This window comes from Scleropages formosus, chromosome 1 (genome assembly GCF_900964775.1).
Source record: "Scleropages formosus chromosome 1, fSclFor1.1, whole genome shotgun sequence".
Taxonomy (NCBI): domain Eukaryota; kingdom Metazoa; phylum Chordata; class Actinopteri; order Osteoglossiformes; family Osteoglossidae; genus Scleropages; species Scleropages formosus.
The window spans coordinates 52,054,658-52,075,107 of NC_041806.1; the positions used below are offsets into that span (position 1 = coordinate 52,054,658).

Genomic DNA, 20,450 nt, shown 5'->3' on the forward strand with positions numbered 1-20,450 from the left:
ATTTCTCTAAATTTTCCCACCAAAATCTTTTCTATCTTTTGTTTTGGCCTCAAATTATATAATGTGAGGATATATATATACACACACACTGATTATATAACATGTCTGTAGTTTGATAAATTGTGTTATGATGAAAGAAGCACATTAAATAATGTAACAAAATGGTTTGCTCACAATTTCAGGAGGTGTAACATCACTGGGCCCAAAATACTTGCACTGAAATAAGAGACACTGGCAATGTCTGGAAAAAAAGACAACAATGCTTCACTCGACCATTCACGGTGTTATTGAACGTGTTTATCCTTTTCATTCCAGCATTTCACCACGTTCACCTGGATCATCCCCCCCCTAGGCATTCGTGGCACCTGAAAACGGCTGCGATCACTTTCGAACCCACAGCCTATTCCTAGTCACAGCCTCACATCCACTACAGTCTCAACAACGCTTCAGTTTTTCACCACTTCAGCTGTACAAATGAGTTCATATCCTACATGATCATTATGGTAAATATAAAGAAGCCCAAAAACAGACACTTCTTTAGACTGTTTAAGGACAACTGATTAGTATTAACACTTTTTAATCTCGATTTCTGGATTTGTGTGTGTCCCCCTCCCCAAAACTGCAGAAATAAAACTGAGTATTTTCATATTTTTTAATCTGAAACAATGACATGCGGTGCCAAGAAGTGTTTATGCTCCTTATTCCATATGACAAATTGAAAATCTGAGTATTTCTGATAAATCTAATGGGGAAACAGAATCAGTCAATATGTTAATGCCAATGTGTGTGTTGTGTAATAGGAAAACCAACTTTTTTATCACATATAACCTTTAGTAATTCTATGGTAGTAAATGTCTCGAGAGCATTAGGGAAATATTTATGCATGTTATGTAAATTTTAAAATATCTGAAGTTTCCACAAGTTTAAGCACTGCACTGCCGTGCCCTGACTTGCCTGCGGTCATGTGTACGTGTGTGCGCGTGTGTGCATGAAGGCATTCAAGAGGAGGAATTTGCATGAATTGGTGTGTATGTAAATACATATGTGTGAACATGTAAACGTGTGGGTGTGTGTGTACTGAGTGTGTTTACAGGGCCCGTTCTGTAACTGGTCGAACCCAGACAGGTGTATAGTGGTGCCAAAGTGTTCATTTAAATTGTAACAAATTGTAACACTGGAAAAAAGTTTATTCAAAATGCTGCTTCTTAATAAACACTTATTAGAAAAGTGAAGACAAATGATGTAAACGTGGTAAGAGGTATCGGCGTCACGTGTCTGAAATGTTGCGACTCTGGTGATATTTTCTATGAATCAAACTCTCTCTCTACTCAGTAAACAGTTTACATTTGTTTGTCCCTTAACCAACTTCTGTCTGGAAAATAAGTTTATAAGCTTTCAATCCGTTTCAGTCGTTCAAATATAAATGTTCATACATGTTTTCATAAATAATTATGGAAAATCACATTTATAAATTCACATTTTATTTTCCCTTACTGATCTGAATGTTGGGGGTACGGTGGGCTTGGCCGGATCCTGCTCTCTCTCTCTGGCGGGTCTGGGGTTCGAGTTCCGCCTGGGGTGCCTTGTGACGGACTGGCGTCCTGTCCTGGGTGCGTCCCCTCCTCCTGCAGCCCTACACCATGATGCCGGGTTAGGCTGCAGTTTGCCGCGAAGCCGCTTGAGACAAGCAGTTTCAGACAGCGTATGTGTGCGTGATTTGAATATATAAGATTTATTGCATGTATATGCACCTTTATTAATTTACAGGTTGAAGTCTGTGAGGTGCTGGATTCAGCAGGGGCCCCAGAAATCCTAGCACTGACCGTGTGTGTGTGTGAGAGAGAGAGAAATGCTCTGTGACTGACAGCACGTCTGGCTGAATTACAGCTCACTACAGTCATTCTTCCATGACACATCCTCATTAGCGATTTAAATTATATACAGAAAAGCTTCCAGAAGGGCACCCCCACCTCCACCCCCTACGCTGCAGCACATCATAACACACCAAAAAGAAATCCAATTAAGTAACTTGTAATGGCAATACGGAAGTTTTGTGCCATTTGCCAGTAGAAATTGACTGAATTAAACAGATCAAGGGAAACGATAAGGGAAAATTCACAAGTGTTTTTTAGCAGCGCCTTTGATCTTAGTGGCGGTCCCTGTCCCAAACCCCGATTTCATCTCACAACATGAGCCGTGTGCCACCAAAAGACCCGCAAACCACAGCATGACGGTGCAAACCATGCTTCCGGCCACGTGCCGCATTTATGAACAGACGGTGAGAGCGGCAGGAATCTCGTCCAGGAGCTTCAAAAATAGACAGCCCCTCTTAGTCCACCCATACAACAATATTTATGTGAAAGTTCCCGGTGGAAACATTATGCTCAAACCAAAGTGTCGAGTCCAAAAACCTAACAATGCTCCAGGTGCTGCTCTTTCTACTACCATATATGCACTATGAATGTATTTAGAGCACACAGGCAGCAGGGGGTGCGGTGGTTAGGGCTGCTACCTTGCACTCAAAGCACCCAAGTTTAAGTTCCACACCTCCTACTGTAGAGCCTTTGATGAAAGTACTTACCCTGGATGAAAACAGTAAAAATTATAAATGGGTAAATCAGTGCAAGTCATTTTGGAGACAACGCTGGAAGAACAAATGGAAGTAAATGTACAATGATGATACTATGTGACAGCGCTCTCTCGGATATGGGGGGGTTGCGTTACCCGGGGGGAGGCATTCATGGTGGAACTGGTGAGAGGAAGGAGCCGCCTCAGCTCCCCCTCGCAGTCACCTTCTGTGACCCCCGCCTGTGCTCACACACCACACAATCTCACACATGGCTGCTTCTCAAACGGGGGCCGTCACTGGGGTTCCGTCTCCGTCAATCAGCCTGACGAGAGCGTGACAAAAAAAAAAAAAAAAAAAAAAAAAAAAAAAAAAACTTTCACCTGCCTCTTACAGCACAGATAAAGTGCCCAACTTTGTTAAACGTGATGAACACTTTAGTAAAGAGCTCGTTCTTACCCGTCTACTGAACAACTCATAAGTGCCTCTCTGACTCGTCCATATGTGTAATATTTATACCTCGACACAAAAATACGGCTATAGAGAGATACAGTAGAGAGACAATCAGATAAAGACAGACACACAGACATTCTTTCCTGTACCAAGGACAGCGCTAGCACATCCTTACAGGACCAAATCAAAGCCGACACACTAATCTATCGTTGGACCGTAAGAAAGAGCAGAATTGAGTACCAACAGTACAACGTTTACTGTAAAGAGCTAATTATTTAAATTCACTGCAGCCGGTACAATGGTGTCACTGTACAGAGAGGCTCATTTGCAGCAGAAAAGAATGGAAACGGACCCGATTACAGCGCTCAACAGAGACCCTCCTGGACCACAAGAGTCAGTTTCCCGAATCAGAGAGCAATGAGAGAAGGGAATACAATAAAACGGTTATTGTGTTAAAGACACGCACAGCGAATCCACAGTCGAGGACAAAAACACACTTTACGAACGTCAACTTGTTCCTAGAAACAGTCCCTCTAAGAGAGAACTTTACTGTGCCAGACAAACTCCCAGTAACCACAGTAAACATGGTAAGAGCACAAAAGAACCAGTAAGTGGGTGGAAGGTTTATGCGACACTGTCTATCACTGTCAGTTCATACTGCGTCAACAGGGTAAATTGGCCTCATTTACTTCATTCATTCCATAAACTCACTTCTGCACTTTGGGTTCAGCCGTCTGTCCTACACCAAGTCACAAAAGACAAAAAAAATTGTTTTTCACTCATCTGAGATTTTTCTCGGAAGTGACATATAGTGAAACTACTTACACTGATTTATCCATTTATGCAGAGTAATTTTTACTCTATCAGTTCAGGGCAAGTGCCCTGGAGCAGGAGTTGGGATTCCAACCTGGCTTGTTTGGGTGCAGCTCTAACCACGATGCCCCCTGCTGCTCAGCAGTAGGAGTTCTGACACAAGGATCTGTTGTGGCACACAAACAGAAAATGTATTTGGCATTAATATTCTCCCTGCTGTTATTTGAGCAGAGAGAACATATAAACATTAATAAGAGCCGAATGCTAAGCACGCAGTAGCGGGGGGATTAAAGCCCAGTCGCTATCTGTCTATCGCCATATTAGCTCATCGCAGAAGCAGAGTAGCTAACGGGAAAACACATTATAGCGCGGTGGGGAAAGAGAACCCGGCGGGAATCAATCTTCTAGTGTTACACGGTTCACGGCTGAGGGTACAAACTGCAGCAGAGCATAAGCCTGTTAGACTTCTGCCATTTGTGTCAGACATCACTGTTCCGCGTCCAGATGTGTGGGTGATGTGTGAGCTGTCCCTGCAGCCCGGCAAGAGCGCTGTGCTCCTCTGCCTCTGGACACTTTGGCGGTCCCACTCACAGGGGTCCAACAGTGAAAGTATGTAGGTTCTCAGTTCTGGCTCAACTGTGGCTGTGTACTCCCTCCATCCTTCAGAGTTGCTGAATCCCTTTGAACACTCAATAAGGGTCTCAGACCCCACATCTTTTTCACACTCACTTCCCTTTTAGCTCCCAAAACCTTTATACACAATTCCTTTACCACCTGTTAATATTAATGTACTCGTTTCACTACTTATGTGTCACCTCAGCAAGTAGCTACTGAAATATGTGCGTTGCGACAATAGTGGTATTGGTCAAATAAGTTCTGCTTCAACAGTCGTGTGTCTATCTAAATCCTGTGCCTGCTGGCGATCCACTTTTGTTTACTCTAAGCTGTACGTCGCCTTGGAGAAAACCATCTGTCAGATGCATAAACGTAAGGATGTAATGTGGCCAGTTCTCATGGTGAAAAGACACCGACATATGTATATAACACGTATATTACCGCGGTGTACTATAAAAACACATTATATACACATATGACGTGTCTGCAAAAAACACGTTGGGCCAAAATCAAGTGAGTTTCTTTAAATTTTCTTATAAAGCCTGATGGAATTATGAAAAGTAGAGTTCTTCATAATTCTTATAAGAATGTTATATAAATTAATTATAGAAGATGTGTGTCCAGTTTGAATCAGTAACCAGTTGCTTAGCGCCTTTCAGCAGGATTATGCCATTGACCTGCAAGAAATATTCGTGTTACATTATCATGATACATCTACATAATGCCACATTGTAACTGGTCTCAACCCAGGGTAGCAGGTGGTGCAGTGGTTAGCATTGCTGCCCTGCACTCAAACGCCCCAGGTTTAAATCCTGCTGTAGTAAACTTGAGTAAGGTACTCACCCTGAACTAATACCGTAAAAGTTACCCTCAGAACCCAAGAACAACAGTTAATTTACAGGATGTACATCATTAGCACATCTTCATGAGATATTTCTCTGGTCATGTGGGCTGTGTTTAAAATATAAGGTTGTTCCCAGCACTCATTATGACACATTCATTTATATTATATTATTACTGTGAATTAGATCTAACACAAGCTCACTGGAATGGCACTCATTCAAAGGCTGCTCTGTTCCGGTCTATTTTTCAGTTAAAACAACTCCTTTTTCTCCTTTCTTGTTGAAATTATGCTAAATATTATTGCTCAAACATCCATCTATTTTATAGTTGTGGACCAAATCTCAAGTTCCCTCAATAACTGTGGATGACTCAAATGTGTAACGTTCTACTACCAGAAAAATTAACTTTTAATCTGCGCGACAATTCTGGACACAATTTTGGGACTTCTGGGACATCAGTACACGAGCACACCAACGAAATACCGGAACCTTTTCTCCTTGCGTTATATTATGTATGTCTGCATTTGTACGCATTTGCAGTTTCTGGGTGTAACGTTCCCGTCTCAGTGTTATTGTTACCCACTGCCGTCCGTTCTTTTGTTAATCTATTAAGCAAACAAACAGCGTAGTGGTTACAGCTGCCACTTTTGGACTTAGAGGTTCCAGGTTCAAATCCCACCTACTGCTGTAGTAATCTTGATCAAGGTATTTACCCTGAACTGATACAGTGAAAATTGCTCTGGTATACACACACACACACACATTTTCAGAACCGCTTGTCCCATACGGGGTCACGGGGAACCGGAGCCTACCCGGCAACATAGGGCGTAAGGCTGGAGGGGGAGGGGACACACCCAGGACGGGACGCCAGTCCGTCGCAAGGCACCCCAAGCAGGACTCGAACCCCAGACCCACCGGAGAGCAGGACTGTGGTTCAACCCACTGCGCCACAGCACCCCCTGCTCTGGTATATTAATGGGTAAATCATTGAAAGTAACTTAACATTACAAGCTGCTTCAGAGAAATGTCAGATAAATAAATGTAAACAAATATACAACAAATCACCAAAATGGTAAATATGGATAAAAAAGTAAACTTCAAGTTGTTTCGATGAAAAATGTCAGCTAAATTAATAAGTGTCAATAAATGTAAACTATGTGTCCACAAAAAAAAAAAAATTCCCTTTTGTGTAAATGGGTAAATCAGTGTCAGTCGTCATTAGCTTTGGAGGAAAGTGTCAGATAAAGGAATAAATGCATGTATGAACATCATTCTGAGACAACGAAAGCACACAACATGTGTGAAGAAACCATCTAGCAGGATGACCCACGTCGCAACTCAGATGAGCAATAACACAACGTGGCCTGAGCACACACTCCCACCTCCTTCCCGCCTCCAGTTACAGCCCCACCTCACCTCTGCAGTGGGTCTCAATCGCAGCTCTCGTCTCGTTCCGGCCACCACGTCTTTACGCCCCGAGCAACGAAAAAAATTCCTGACCTCCCCCCTGCTGCAACACTTCAAATCTACATCTTCATATCTACAGCCAGCACTGGAACGGTCAGTCTCTAGTTTACCGTTCGCACAACCCCTCAGCGGAGGGTCAGCATGGTACCCAACTACACACCCCTAACGGTGATGTGCTAAAAAGACCTTTCTGTTCATCCGACAGTAACGCACACCCTCCTCCAGCCCCCGAGGGGTTTCGAAAGGCAGATGGGCCACAAAAACCACGTTCACACGAACACCGACTTGGTGCCACCACAGCATATCAGGCCGTAAACCAGGGCAGTGCAACCTTTTCTGGCTGAGGGCCACAGTCATTAGTGTGAAAGGGTTCGAGAGCCACATGTGTACAAATCACAGTATGAGACACACCGAGTCTTAAATGTCCAAACTGATTTTTCTTTTTTAAAAACTATTTAATTTATGTGCAGTGGGTGTATATGTGTGTATAAATGAGTGGATGACCATGTGAATGCACAGTATTTATAGCAGCTGTAGTGTAAGCATATATAAACTATTTAATAAAGGCAATTGCGGGCCTCATCATGTGAAATGGCACATGTTGGACACCCCTGCTATAAATCATACTAATAATAACAATAAATAATGCTCTGACCCGGGAGCGAGAGGCTGCCACATTCCCTGAGTACTTCGCCATGCAGCTTTGGCTGTGTAACAGTGAAAGGAGAGAATACGCCAAATAGTCACAAAAACAGCAGAAACGCCATATCTGCTTTTGCACGCGCTGATCTCTCACACAAGGCTAAGAAGTGCAATATTATTCAGGAGCTTGAAGCTATTTGTGCTTGCGGAATGTGCATCGCTGTCTGTGTGGTTTTTTTGGGGATAAAGGGGGACACACTTAAAGACAGGCTACTTGTGAGGAAGACATGGATAGATTTCGGCTGGAGGCCTTCATCAGCGATCACGCGGACTGTACATACAGCTTATAGCACATGTTACGGGTCACGATGTCATAACTACTAGACACACAGGGGTGCGTTGCAGTGACCAAATGATGCACACAATATAAAGAAAGATGACAACCTGGGCAGCACATTGGATGTAGCCACCATGCTAATAGCAAGAATGAAATAAAGGAGGAGTAATAAGAAGTAAAGAAACACAAAAAGGAATAAGAGCAGTTAAAGGAGAAGCCTCCACCAAGACCTTCAGGAGGTATGGGACGCAATGTGACCCCACAATGTGGCTGAGCCATCTTGCTTCCACACAAACAGAGTATGAAGAACATACACATCCGCAAATGTGACATTGTAACACGGGAAAAGAGTGCGAGTGAATGGAGAGCAGGGCAGACACCCACCACTGGACATTTTTAATATCCAGTTTGACCAAAAGGGAACTGTTACAAAATCTCATGTCACAAAGAACAGCCAGCCACATAAAGAGATCATTTATCATAACCCAGGTAAAATGACAATTGTGCATTAGGACATTTGTTAGCCCTGTCAGTGGGTACTATATTATTTAAAGGTAAATTAAACGATACATTATTAAATAGTACTGTACATAAAGAATGGAAGGAAATGCAAAATTTAGATTAAAAGCAGCATCTTGGGGGGGGGACAAAAAAAAAAAAAAAAAAAGACATTTAATTTCTAACATTTGATTACGTGGGGTGGTGAGGGAAGGTGCAGTGTACTATACCGTGTCCTATAGTATAGGTACGACCCGTGCAAATTGGTGTGATCCCCCTTCCACACACACACACACACACACACACACACACACCACCTGCTTGCAGGAGTGAATCACGACACCATTCAGAATGGCATTCTCAATTACTGCGTTATATTCTCTGACAGTACAACAATGTCAGCAGACTGTAGCCCGGCTCCGAAACGATCCACATCGCACGCGACCGCCGGGCGACCGTCGGCACGCGGGCATCTCGCGCACACAAACGGAAGAGAAGAAGGGGGCATCGCGCGCGGCGGAGGGACACCCCCGAAAATCGCCGCGATTTCACTAAAAGCCAAACCTGTGGCTAAACGAAGCCTTTTCGACCGCCTCCCCATCGCGAAATGGGGACAGCGACCATTGATTCCCCTGATTCCGCGGGCTTGGGAAAAGAAGATCTTTTGTGAGCTCGTTCGCGCCACGAACTGACACGACTAAACAACACAGAGATTCGCTGTAAAAACAGCAAAACACGTTTTCAAAAACACACATATGCAGGCAAAATGATGCGTGAGGAATAAGAACAACCGCACAGAGAGGGGGGAACAGAGAGGCGCTGGGGCGCGCAGAGCGACTGAGGACTTGCGATGCCCTTCAGGACCGAAGACTGTTCTAGAAAAGAGCGCTTCTCCTTCTCAGACAGGGGGAAAAAAAGGGGGCGCGAGCGGAGACGGGCGCGTGAGCACAACATTCCCAGAGCGCGGCGCGGCGCGCGCTCCTTCTCCTCGCCGTACGGCTGCGGGGACGGAGGGGGAGCGCGCGCGGGCCGGGCCTTTCCCACAGGCCGGTGTGGACGGTAAAAAAACACCGAAAAGGGGGTACAAAGCGCATATAGCTGTGTGGCAGGATGAAGGAAACAGTGACGGGAGAGGAGGGAGTGAGAAAAGGGCACGGGGGGTAGGGGGGACAGTGCTGTACAAATACACAGAGTCAGTGTGTGAGCGGAGAGAACACAGACAGACACTGAAAAGCGAAGTACACGCGCTTACCTAAAGGCAAGCCTTTGTTGAGCAAGTGCGAGCTTCCCATGAGTCCGCGGAGTCGAGCGGGGCTCCTCAGCCACACGTCCGCATGAAACCCTCACGATATGGCGGCCACTTCAGCTTTTTTTCTCCCTTTTCTCCTCTTCTTCTCCCCTTTACTCTAAAGTAGCGCGCGCGCGCACATACACGAAGTCACACACGCCCCCAGCGCGCAGTTTCTCTCCCTCCCTGCCGAAGACCTTCCCTGTTTAACTCTCTCTCCGCCTCACACACACAGACGGGGGGAGAATGGGTGGGCTCGCTCGCTCGCTCGCTCTGTCTCTCTGTGTGTGTGTGTGTGTGTGTCCTTGGGGCGGAGGCCCGGGGGTTCGAGAGTGTGGCGGGGTGGAGCTCGAGCGGCGCAAAATTCATCTTTTGTTTTCTGAAAGAAGGACGTCTGTGAAGCAGTCGCGCGCACAGAAAGCGAAGGAGAGCGCGCGCACCCCCCCCCCCCCGTTTTGTCGAGTAGTACTAATGATACTTTTGTAGTTGTACACAATTATTATTCCCATTACACACTTACGACTGTTATTGAACTACTCGCGTTTTTAGTACAACAATTATCTGTTCGTTTAGTTCTCTACTGTAATTCTTTATTCACTTGTATTTGTTTATTCGTGTATGTTTTCATTTACGCATTTTTTGTTTATTTATTATCTCGCCTCACGAACTCATGAAAGTGTTTAGTCACGTTTTGGGAATACCAGTGTATAGAAATGTACTCCGGGGGGGGGGGGGGGGGGGGAATGGCAAATATTGACAATAGTCGTAAATTAAAACAAAAAAAAGAAAAAAAAACAGGAGAGCAATGTAGGCTGAAGTCCTGTGATGGGATATGTGCAGTTTAACTGAGCAAATATGGCCACCGAAGCTCTTTTCACAGAAAGCGGCCCTGGCTTCACCTGCACCGTCTGCCCACCCGCGGGAGAAATCCTCCACAAAGTAACTAAGTTGCAGTGATTTACCCACTTACAAGGCTCATTTTTACTGTACCACTTCAGGGTAAGTAACTCAATCAAGGGTCCTGCAGCAGGAGGTGGGATTCAAACCTATATTAATGTGTCATAACCTTGGAGTGTGAAAGCCAGGCCAGGGGGTCGCTGAGCCCTACTTGTGTTTCCCCCTGTGGAGCTGTGTACCGTTAATTGGATTAAAGTGTTATTGAGCTTCGCCCCATCGGGGAGAGAGCAAAGATGAAGTAATTAGAATGCCTTTTTTTGTTTCAGTGAGAATTATCAGATCCCATGTAAGAGACCTTGAGACACAGCACAGTCAGAATTACCCCCAGGTACACGTGTTTTTCTCTTGGTCTCAACCACTGAAGCCCCGAGAAAAGAAGCAAAGAATGAAAGATTGAAAAAAGACAGAACGAAGGATGAAAGGAGAGGTCGACGTGCACATATGGGCTCATCTTGCACCCGTGTTCCAGCACAAGACGCACAAAGGCACCTTCCCTGAGGCCAGCGGGTCAAGGGCAGACCTAATGGGTCGTCATATCTGCCTTTATTCGCTGTTCTATAAATAGTAAAGTAAGTATCTGCAAGATAATTCTTAATCTCTCCCAACAGCAGCAGTTTTATGAAAATATTTAAACAGGCTATTTCAGCTCATCTTAATTCTTGTTTGCATCCTTTTAAACCTTCAATAATAAAGGCCTACAAGAGCTCACCATTTAAATTTATATAAAGCCATTTCATTAAAATAGTCAAATATTAGGCAATCCTGTTATTCTGGATTGGGATCAGAAATCTGTTTTTAACTCGATTAACTCCAAAGATGCTTTTATCTCATGGCAAATAAAACGTGAAGAAAACATACTTTTTAATGGCTGGGTTCTGTAAAAAGCCTCAGACAAACCTATAACAAATAAAAATGCAGGGTACACTTTGTATGTTACTCCACTACATCACAGTGTAAAATATTATTTTACCACCATTTATTAACGTCAGACTATATTAAAATAATTAATTTAAAATTAGTAAAAATAAAAAAATTAGCTGGTAGTGTAGTGGTTAGAGTTGCTGCCTTTGGACCCAGAGGTTACAGGTTCAAATCTCATCTCTGAGTATAGTACCTGAGAGCAACATACCTTTCCTATGATTACTGCAGTAAAATTACTCAGCTGTTATTGGGGGGATGCTCTCTGGTGGGTCTAGGGTTTGAGTCCTGCTTGGGGTGCCTTGTGACAGACTGGCATCCTGTGCTGGGTGTGTCCCCTTATGCTGTGTGTTGCTGGGTTAGGCTCCAGCTCTGTCCCTCCATATGGGACAAGTAGTTCAAACTGTGTGTGTGTGTGTGTGTGTGTGTGTGTTTAAAGGAGTAAATAACTATAAGTTGCTTTAGAGAAAACTGTCAGATAATTATAAATGTTTGTCAGCTTTGGGTTACTTTTAACTTCCTCTACACAATCAGTGAAAGGTTTCCCTTGATTTACTTACATGTAAGGGAATTTAAAAATCCTGGACATAGCAACAGTGAATGAAAATATTCTGTACAGCTTTTCATTTTAAAATGTTAACTTTATATATGAATTTTTCAGCCTTATTAACATTTTCTTTATTTTATCAGAGCATTTTGCTGCCAACTAATGACTGGACATGGAAATGCAGGTCATTTTCACTCCAAAAGAGAAATGACAAAAACTACAATTTAAAATAAACAAACTAAAAGCATTTTTTTTTTGTATCTTCAAAAAATTGTAACTCTAATTTTCATAACATGAGGTGCCAATGTGCATCTGTACACTTTGCAGTTTTTGTGCTCATAGCAATTCTTATTTTCGCTGTATATCATGTTGTATGTTGATACAAAATAGGTCAAACCATGTTCAGTATTATTTAATAAGTATGTAGTGGGTTAATTCACTGATGATACGTTCAGTAAGAAGTGTGCAGCAAATGCTGGCGTGTCCTCTGACAACCACGAACAGATATAACAGGCAGTCGACACACCGTGAACACCCCGAGATCACAGTGATGGCAGAAAAATTACTGTAAAGCAACTCTGAATGTGACATTTCCATGTGTCGATTACAGGTAATACAATGGCTTCTCACAGAGGTCTGACCTCCAGAAAGACAAGGGAAAGGTGACAGCGCCAAGCTCTGTCTTTCCAAGAAAGGTGAGAACTGACAGCTCGCAGGGTGAAAGTGCAGGATGACAAATTGTAGAACATCGAGCATGGAAGCATCTGCACGCCTGGCTGGATATTAAAGCTACCTTCTGTTGAAGGTACTAGGTGATACATGATACATCCCACCACTCCACACAAGGCCATTAAACTCATGGTTACACTGACATTATTTACTTATCTGACACTTCCCTCTAAAACAAACTTACAGAATTAAGCTACTTATACTCATTTATCCAGCAGGGTAATTTTTACCATATCAATTCAGGGTAAGTACCTTGATCAAAGGTACTAGAGCTGGAGACGGGATTCAAACCTGGGTCCTTTGAGTGCAATAAACCAGCTGTAACCACTACGCCCCCTGCTGCTCTACAGAAGGAGTTCTGACACAGATAAAAGGAGAAAAAATTATTTGCCATTAATATTCTGCCTGTTATTGTTTGGGAAGAGAGAACAGAACTTCAGAACCTGAGATCAGCCTGAAAAAATACAAACCTAGAAGAAATTAAATCATGAATACACAACTGGCCAAAGTAACAGCAGTTTATCTATAGATTCACAAAGCTTTTTAATTTCCAAATTTATTGCATCTTATGTGGACCCCCTCCACTTCCATCATGTGATTAATTCCACTGTTTCATTCACATGATTTTATCGTAATCTTGTTATAGTTTAAAAAATGTTTAAACACCTAAGAGTTGTATGGTTGAAAATCACTTTAAATACTGACAAGCAGTGATTTATTTAGGTTTCATTCATGGAAAACATGTTTAAAAAAAAGTAATACTGCGATGCACCGACTGTTTGGTCATTCCAATATCTGGTCACCCGTGATGAGGCCGCGTGTGGATGGATCCTAGACTAATGCGAGCAGCTTGAGTGGAACGAGACAGTAGCTGTCTGTCATCTCACTGCTAGAGAGTAAAACCTTTCTTGGTCGCAGAGTGTGACACTGTGCGCCCCTATTTCCGCTGGCCAGAGCTCATCCTCCGCTGCTTCGACTACTTAACTGGAACATGGGCACAGGCGATCTACTGGGAAGCCTCCTAATGAGCAAACCTTAAAATATGACCAGATCCTCCAGTTACGCTTGAACTGAAAAGTCACTTTGATCTCAGCTCGAGTGGGAGATTCTTCCCTTAGCGCCTCCGTTAAGGCCCCGGGGGCCTCTGGGCTCGTGAGGGGTGGCCGCCTCACATCCATCACCGCAAGGCAAGTAGCACACACACACACACACACACACACACACACACACACACACACACACACACACACACACACACACAAAATGCATTTTGAGGATTTTTTTGGCTATTTCTGCACATCACCTTTATGCAGCATGACGGGAAGATTTCCACTTGCAGTGAAACTGTGATCTTCCACTGTTGGGGGGCTTCAATATGAACTATAGACAGGTGCAAAATCTGATGGAACGAACACACACACACACACACACTGTCTGAACTGCTTGTCCCATATGGGGTCTCAGGGAGCCAGAACCTAACCTGGCAACAAGGGGTGTAGGGCTGGAGGGGGAGGGGACACACCCAGGACAGGATGCCAGTCCATCGCAAGGCACCCCAAGCGGGACTTGAACCCCAGACCCACCGGAGAGCAGGACCCAGTTCAACCCCCCGCCCCATCGCACCCCCCCTCTGATGGAGCAGCTGCAAGGTAAAATGTACCTGTTCGGTAGGCAAGGAAAAACAGAAAATAATCTTAAACCCTGAATTTGTTCAGTTCCTGCAACTGAATGTAAATAATTACACAGAATTTCCCTTGCATCACTAGCATGCTTCATTTCTGAAAATCTTCTGTTAAATAAAATTTCATAAAAACAAACATGTAATTACCATTAATTTACATGGCAACAATAAATAGTGTGTTCCCGAGCCAAAAAAGGTTAATCCATTTAAATTCCTGTCGTATCATATAAACACAGAGAAAATGTCATTCAGTACTAAGTTCTGAATGTCAGAACTGTTTTTCAGACCTTTAAATCCAGCCTTAAGACCTGCATTAAATTAAATGTTTGGTAGAGAGTTACTCCTCTCAGCCAGACTTCTATTCAGTTTATAATTTTATATTTCTAATTTAATAAATTATTTGTTATAAAGAGGGATGCAGTGGCAGGTCCTGCTCTCTAGTGTGTCTGGGGTTCAAGTCCTGCTTGGGGTGCCTTGCGATGGACTGGCATCCCTCCCTGAGTGTGTCCCCTCCCCCTCCAGCCTTGTACCCTGTGTGTGTGTGTTTGTTATAAAAGTATAGTAAACTGGATTACACCAAGTCCTTGGTAGTGACATTGCCTTCCAAGAGAATTCAATGCATTTATCACTTCAAGCTTTAAACTGACACGTAAGGCTTTCTTTTGAATTTTCAATTTCTTTTAGCACTTATTTTCTTGCTTTAGAGCTCATCATTATGATAATGGGTAGTTTTGCACTGTGATAATAAGTCACAAGATTTAAAAATAAGGCAAAAGATAAGTGGCATTGGAGGATTAGTTTGGTTACTGAGTGCACAGGGGCCACAGTAATTAGTTGCAAAGTTCCGGCATCTACCAAGTGTCAGTTGATGGCTCGCTATGCAAATTTTATGGTACAAATTACACATTCTCGTAAGTCTTATTTCCTGCACTGAGAGAGTTTGCTATGCAAGCGAAGCCTGTAGGAAACATGATTTGTATTCATGAGGGACAAACTGCAGAGTGTTATTGCTTTATAGCTTCCCTCGCTGTGTCGTTTCCACTAAGCATGCTGGAACTCTGCCCGGGGGGCTTCAGAGATGCACTGATCTTACAGTAAATCAGGAGGTGGGCATTACAGGAAAGGTGCCACCTTTGCATTCAGATACAGACCAGAGTCTTTTAAAATGATGAAATTTTGATATCTCAGCCCTATTTGACATTTCTGGAAGTTTTTATGTGAAAAATTAGACTTTCTTGTTCTTTAAATTACTTACAGGCTGGAGTAAACTGTGTTGCTGCCACTGTTCAACTCTCTGCCACAGTGTTTACAGCTCTTACCAGCAGTGACTGATGAAGAACAAGATGTCAATCAAGTGTCTAAATCTGAATGTGACCGTAAATCAGTAACAACATTTAAGTCATACATTCAAGTCTTACAAAGTATTTTTTATCTGTTATAGCCATACGCAAAATTTTTACGGAACATAACCCTTTAATCTAATCGAGGAACATCTATATTATGAAGCTCTTACTGAGTGTGCACATAATGAGAAAATGTGAAAGTGGCAAGAAGCTGACAAACATTCCAGATGCTTACGGGGGGGGGAACCAGTCAGGACTGAAATCAGAATTGAAAAAGGTCGCGGAAATTATAGGTTTTAATTTACAATCATTCCGATTTTGTTTTAATTTTGGTGGTGTTGGAATTTAAAAATCAAATCAAGTTTAACACATTTAAAAAAAAATTTCTTGCAGTTTCTTCTGAGTTTTTTTACGGAACTTAATGAGCAAATTAATCAAGTGATGTCTCTATTATTAAGATTTCATTAACTGGGATTAAGTGGCAACAGTCATTTTGTACTCATGAACAAATGGATTTGGAAACAGATTTGTGCTCCTAGCTGAGCTCAGAAGATGAGGAGTCACTTTAGTGGTTTCAGAATTAGTGGAGCACAGCACATTCTGTCTCCAGTTCTCATTGGCCTGGGTGTTGCTAGAGTCATCTATTACTCCATCTCACGTTTCAGAAACTGGAAACTGTCCTCCAGAATTCTTTCAAAGTTCCCTTGTTACAGTGACACTTGTCTGTGGAGTCCTCTTTACTGTACACAGTTATTAATGTTCAACTCATACTACCAGTTCCTTTGAATATGAAATTAAGCTTTGAGCAGCACAGCAGGTGGCGTAGTGGTTACGGCTGTTGCCCTGTAAACAGAAGTAAATACAAAGATCTTCTTCCTGCTGTAGTGCCCTTGATCTAGGTTCTTACCTTGAAGTGACAAAGTAAAAATGATCCTGCTGGCTAAATGGGTAAATCACTGTAAAGTTACTCATCTAACATTTAAAATAGCCTTGGACAAAGGAATCAGGTAAAGATAAATAAATGAAATTATTATCTTAAATGAGTAAAAATAAATAACTCACACTTTTATGAAAAGCAATTTACAACATCAGGTCTGTAAACTGAACAATATCACAGGTGCAGCAAGAGTGTGGTAGATGCCCCCCACCCCCCCACCCACCGGGTGCTGTTGCTTACAATTTCTGGAGCCTCCCACTGTCTTAATAACAAGGGGTCACACTGCAGAATTGCAAAATCCTTGACGCAGTTCAGAAACCATAAAATTATTCTTTGTGAAACACTGCAAGGCCATCTTTGCACCCCATGCAATACTACGGTAATGTACCGTGTACCATGTGTCGTACCATACGATACCATCCCCTTCTGTAAATATGATGTGTTCCTTCATCACAGGCCTTTTAACCTTAAATTTTCTGCTGGTGCAAAATCCTGGACTTCTGTGCCACATTTCATTTTAATGACCTAAAAAAAGGCTGCATTAAGTAGACATAAATCTCATATATGGAAATAATGAAGTTGCTTTAGTCGAGTCCGTTTTTCCCTCTGGCTCAATAACAGAAATGCCAGAGCAGAGAAAAATCAATAATCATATAAATGCAGGCGCACTCCCATAGAAATGTTTATTTGGACAAAAACTGTCATCAAACAAGCACCCCTGGAGGGGGGGCAGGAAAGGGGTGCCACCGCGAGCTACAGGATCATGGAACAAGTCACTGCGGAGGCCCTTAGAATGACTCCCCTTCCGCACTGGAAGTATATTCCAGAGCGGAAGACGTCAGACCTCATTACGTCTCTCTTTTTCCGACTCTGCAAGTATCTGCGCTTTCCAGTGAAAAATTTTCATAACGTGTCATATCTCATTTAAAGGCCTTCAGTCCTTGTTAATTATTTTACATCACAAATCATTTCTTTGTACCCACACCACCCCCCCGCCTCCCTCCGCTCTCTGAAAATGTCTTTTCTGCGCATTAATAAATACTCCACTATAGCAGAAAAGGCCAGCAGGTGGCATAGCGGTTAGCGCTACTCCCTTTGGATTTAAAACACGGGTTCTAATCCCACCTCCTCCTATAGTAAGTGGTGTAATGGCATAAAACAAACTGTTTTAGGGAGCGCGTTTTTAAGAACAAACCTATAACAACAGAATGACACTAGATCAAGGTACTTATCATGAATTGACACAGTACAAGTTACCATGCTGCATAAATGGGTAATTCAGTGTACATACAGAAGCAGCCAAAGACAGTAAGTCACTTTGGAGAAAGTTTCAGCTAAATAAATGAGCGATAACATTATTGCACCTGCTGTATCAGAGGCGATATTAGATTTACCGAAATCCAGCGCTATGATTGGTTGGGACTGTCGACGGGACATAATACTGTAAGTATGTGCAGCACTTGATTTTATTGCAGAAGAAGCAGGCGGTTTGTTCGTGTTTTGGACGTAAAATAACCACACAAGTGGGAACAGATGCTGCTGTACTGAATAAGAGGCCATGGAATGGAGAAAGTGTATTTGCTGCATTTTCATAAGCGCTGCCTTTTCTTGTACAGTGTTTTTCAGAAGCTAAAGCTGCCAGACGCTGAGATCTTTCTGGAAACTCATTCTGTTCAATTCAAAGAGCTGAAAACCCCCTTTTTTTTTTTTCTTCTTCTTCCTTTATTATAAAAGTTGAGCAAAAACTAAACAGTCATGCTAAAATTTAACAGCCAATTTTATCATGCAGAAATGCAAAGACTGGACTATATATATATATATATATATATATATATATATATATATATATATATATATATTATATGCGCGCACACACACACACACACACACACACACACACACACACACACACAGTATGTGCCCTTTAGCACAGATCCTACGCTCTTTATAAACAGTTTTTCCCCCACAAGTGCATTTATTTTCTGCGTATCAGTGCTGTTAGTATTTGGTGATCCTCACACAAACACACATTTATGAAACCAAAAAAAAAACAAATCCATTAGTGACAAGAGGCCAAAATAACATAAATAAGCAGCTCCTTCCGCTTCAATGTGTTGCTGAGTGGTAAAACAATGTAAATCGGAGTCCTACTGCACTCCGCTTGATTGAGCGCTAAAATTGTTTCTTGCATGTGCACCATTTCCAGGAATATGTATCTTTTCAGTCACTCGAACAAGATATGAAAATAAGTCCCACGTAATTTCGCAGGCTGCTCCTGCCAGGCATTATGTGCGGTAAATGTGAGTCACGTCCCACAAAACACCGCCTTGCTGCGAAACATCCAAATCCTCCACATCTGTTTTTTTTTTTTTTTTTCCCCCCCCTTACCAGCTCTTGTGTTCCACGACAACAGATTCTTCTGGCCTAATTTATTATGAATAATAATTTGTTATGAATATGGAAGGGTTTCGACAGTTGGCCCGTCAGCCCACAGAAAGCAATGTGATGATGATGACGACGACGACGACGACGACGACAACGATGACTTACGAGCCACATCACGGCACGATGGAGGTAGAGTATGATACCATCGTTCATGTCCTACACGATTCGGGGGGGCTCTCGAACCTGATGTCCACATTCATTCCGCTGAATCGTGTTTGGCTTAGAACTGCCTTCAGACACCAAAACTGGAGGATTATTGCCACCTATTTTCATGTGCACTTTGGAGCTCGGAGCTGTGAACATGTCTGGATGATCACACACACACACACACACACACACACACACACACACACACACACACACACACACACACACACACACACTTCAGTTTCTGACCTTACAGGAATAAAAGTAAATAAATAAAATGGAAAGGTAAACAAATGTGGGACAAAAGGAAAGGAAATACGGGTTAGAAGAACGATATAGGAAATGCAGCACATAACTCACATCTATATTGCTGTGTACAATACGGTACCAGAGAAACCCGAAGTTGGGGAATAAAGTGCGTTTTCTACATTTGCCGCCGTTGGGCTTTTTCCTCATACTCTCACACACACGGCAGCCGGTCCTAGGGTTGCTGCCTTTAGATCCAAAAGATTGCAGGTCCGAGCCCCACCTCTGGCTCAAGCACTTTGACACTTAGCAGACATTTTTGTCTAAAGCGACTTCTAATGAGCTCTATGTAGTGTAATCAGCCCACACACCTTATTCACCGCGGTGACTTACACTGCTAGATACACTACTTACACTGGGTCACTCAACCATACATCAGTGGAACACACTCTCTCTCTCTGTCACTCACACACTATGGGGGACCTGAACAGCATGTCTTTGGAGTGTGGGAAGAAACCAGAGCATCCAGAGGAAACCCACACAGACACAGGGAAAACATGCAAACTCCACACAAACTGAGGGGAGATCGAACCCATGTCCTCTTGCACCACCCAGATACTGTGAGACAGCAGTGCTATTTGCTGTGCCATCGCACTGCCCTTGAGCAAGGTACTTTACCCTAACCTGCTTCAGTAAAAATTACTGTATAAATGGGTAAATAATTACCTTAATACTGTAAATTGCTCTGGATTAAAGCATCAGCTACATGAATAAATGTAAATCATACAAAAGACTCCTTATGTTCTGCACTTTCCAGAAGGGATTATAAATCTGTGCAACTTCATACATTGTCCTGCACAGCTTCTCGTAGCGCAGAGTCGCGGTGATCCAGGGCCTATCCTGGAGGTACAGGGTGCGAGGCGGGGCGGCCCGGTGAGCGCCCCACTGCGGCACTGAGCAGTTACTACGGTAACAGAGT

The 20,450-nt window shown here is 43.0% G+C and overlaps 1 protein-coding gene across 3 annotated transcripts in view; it reads right to left on the bottom strand.

Moving 5' to 3' along the window:
• Positions 1-20,450, bottom strand: part of ctbp1 (C-terminal binding protein 1) — a 53,742-nt gene that overhangs the window by 23,747 nt on the left and 9,545 nt on the right. The window contains exon 1 of one of the 3 annotated variants that reach the window (XM_018730372.1): positions 9,486-9,780. The exons of 1 other annotated variant lie outside the window; for it this stretch is intronic. In XM_018730372.1, coding sequence (XP_018585888.1) covers positions 9,486-9,525 — 40 coding nt within the window. In that variant the 5' untranslated portion in view covers positions 9,526-9,780. Of the gene's footprint in view, positions 1-174; positions 244-9,485; positions 9,781-20,450 lie in introns of those variants that run through there. One more of the 3 variants, XM_018730374.1, reaches the window with a different exon arrangement.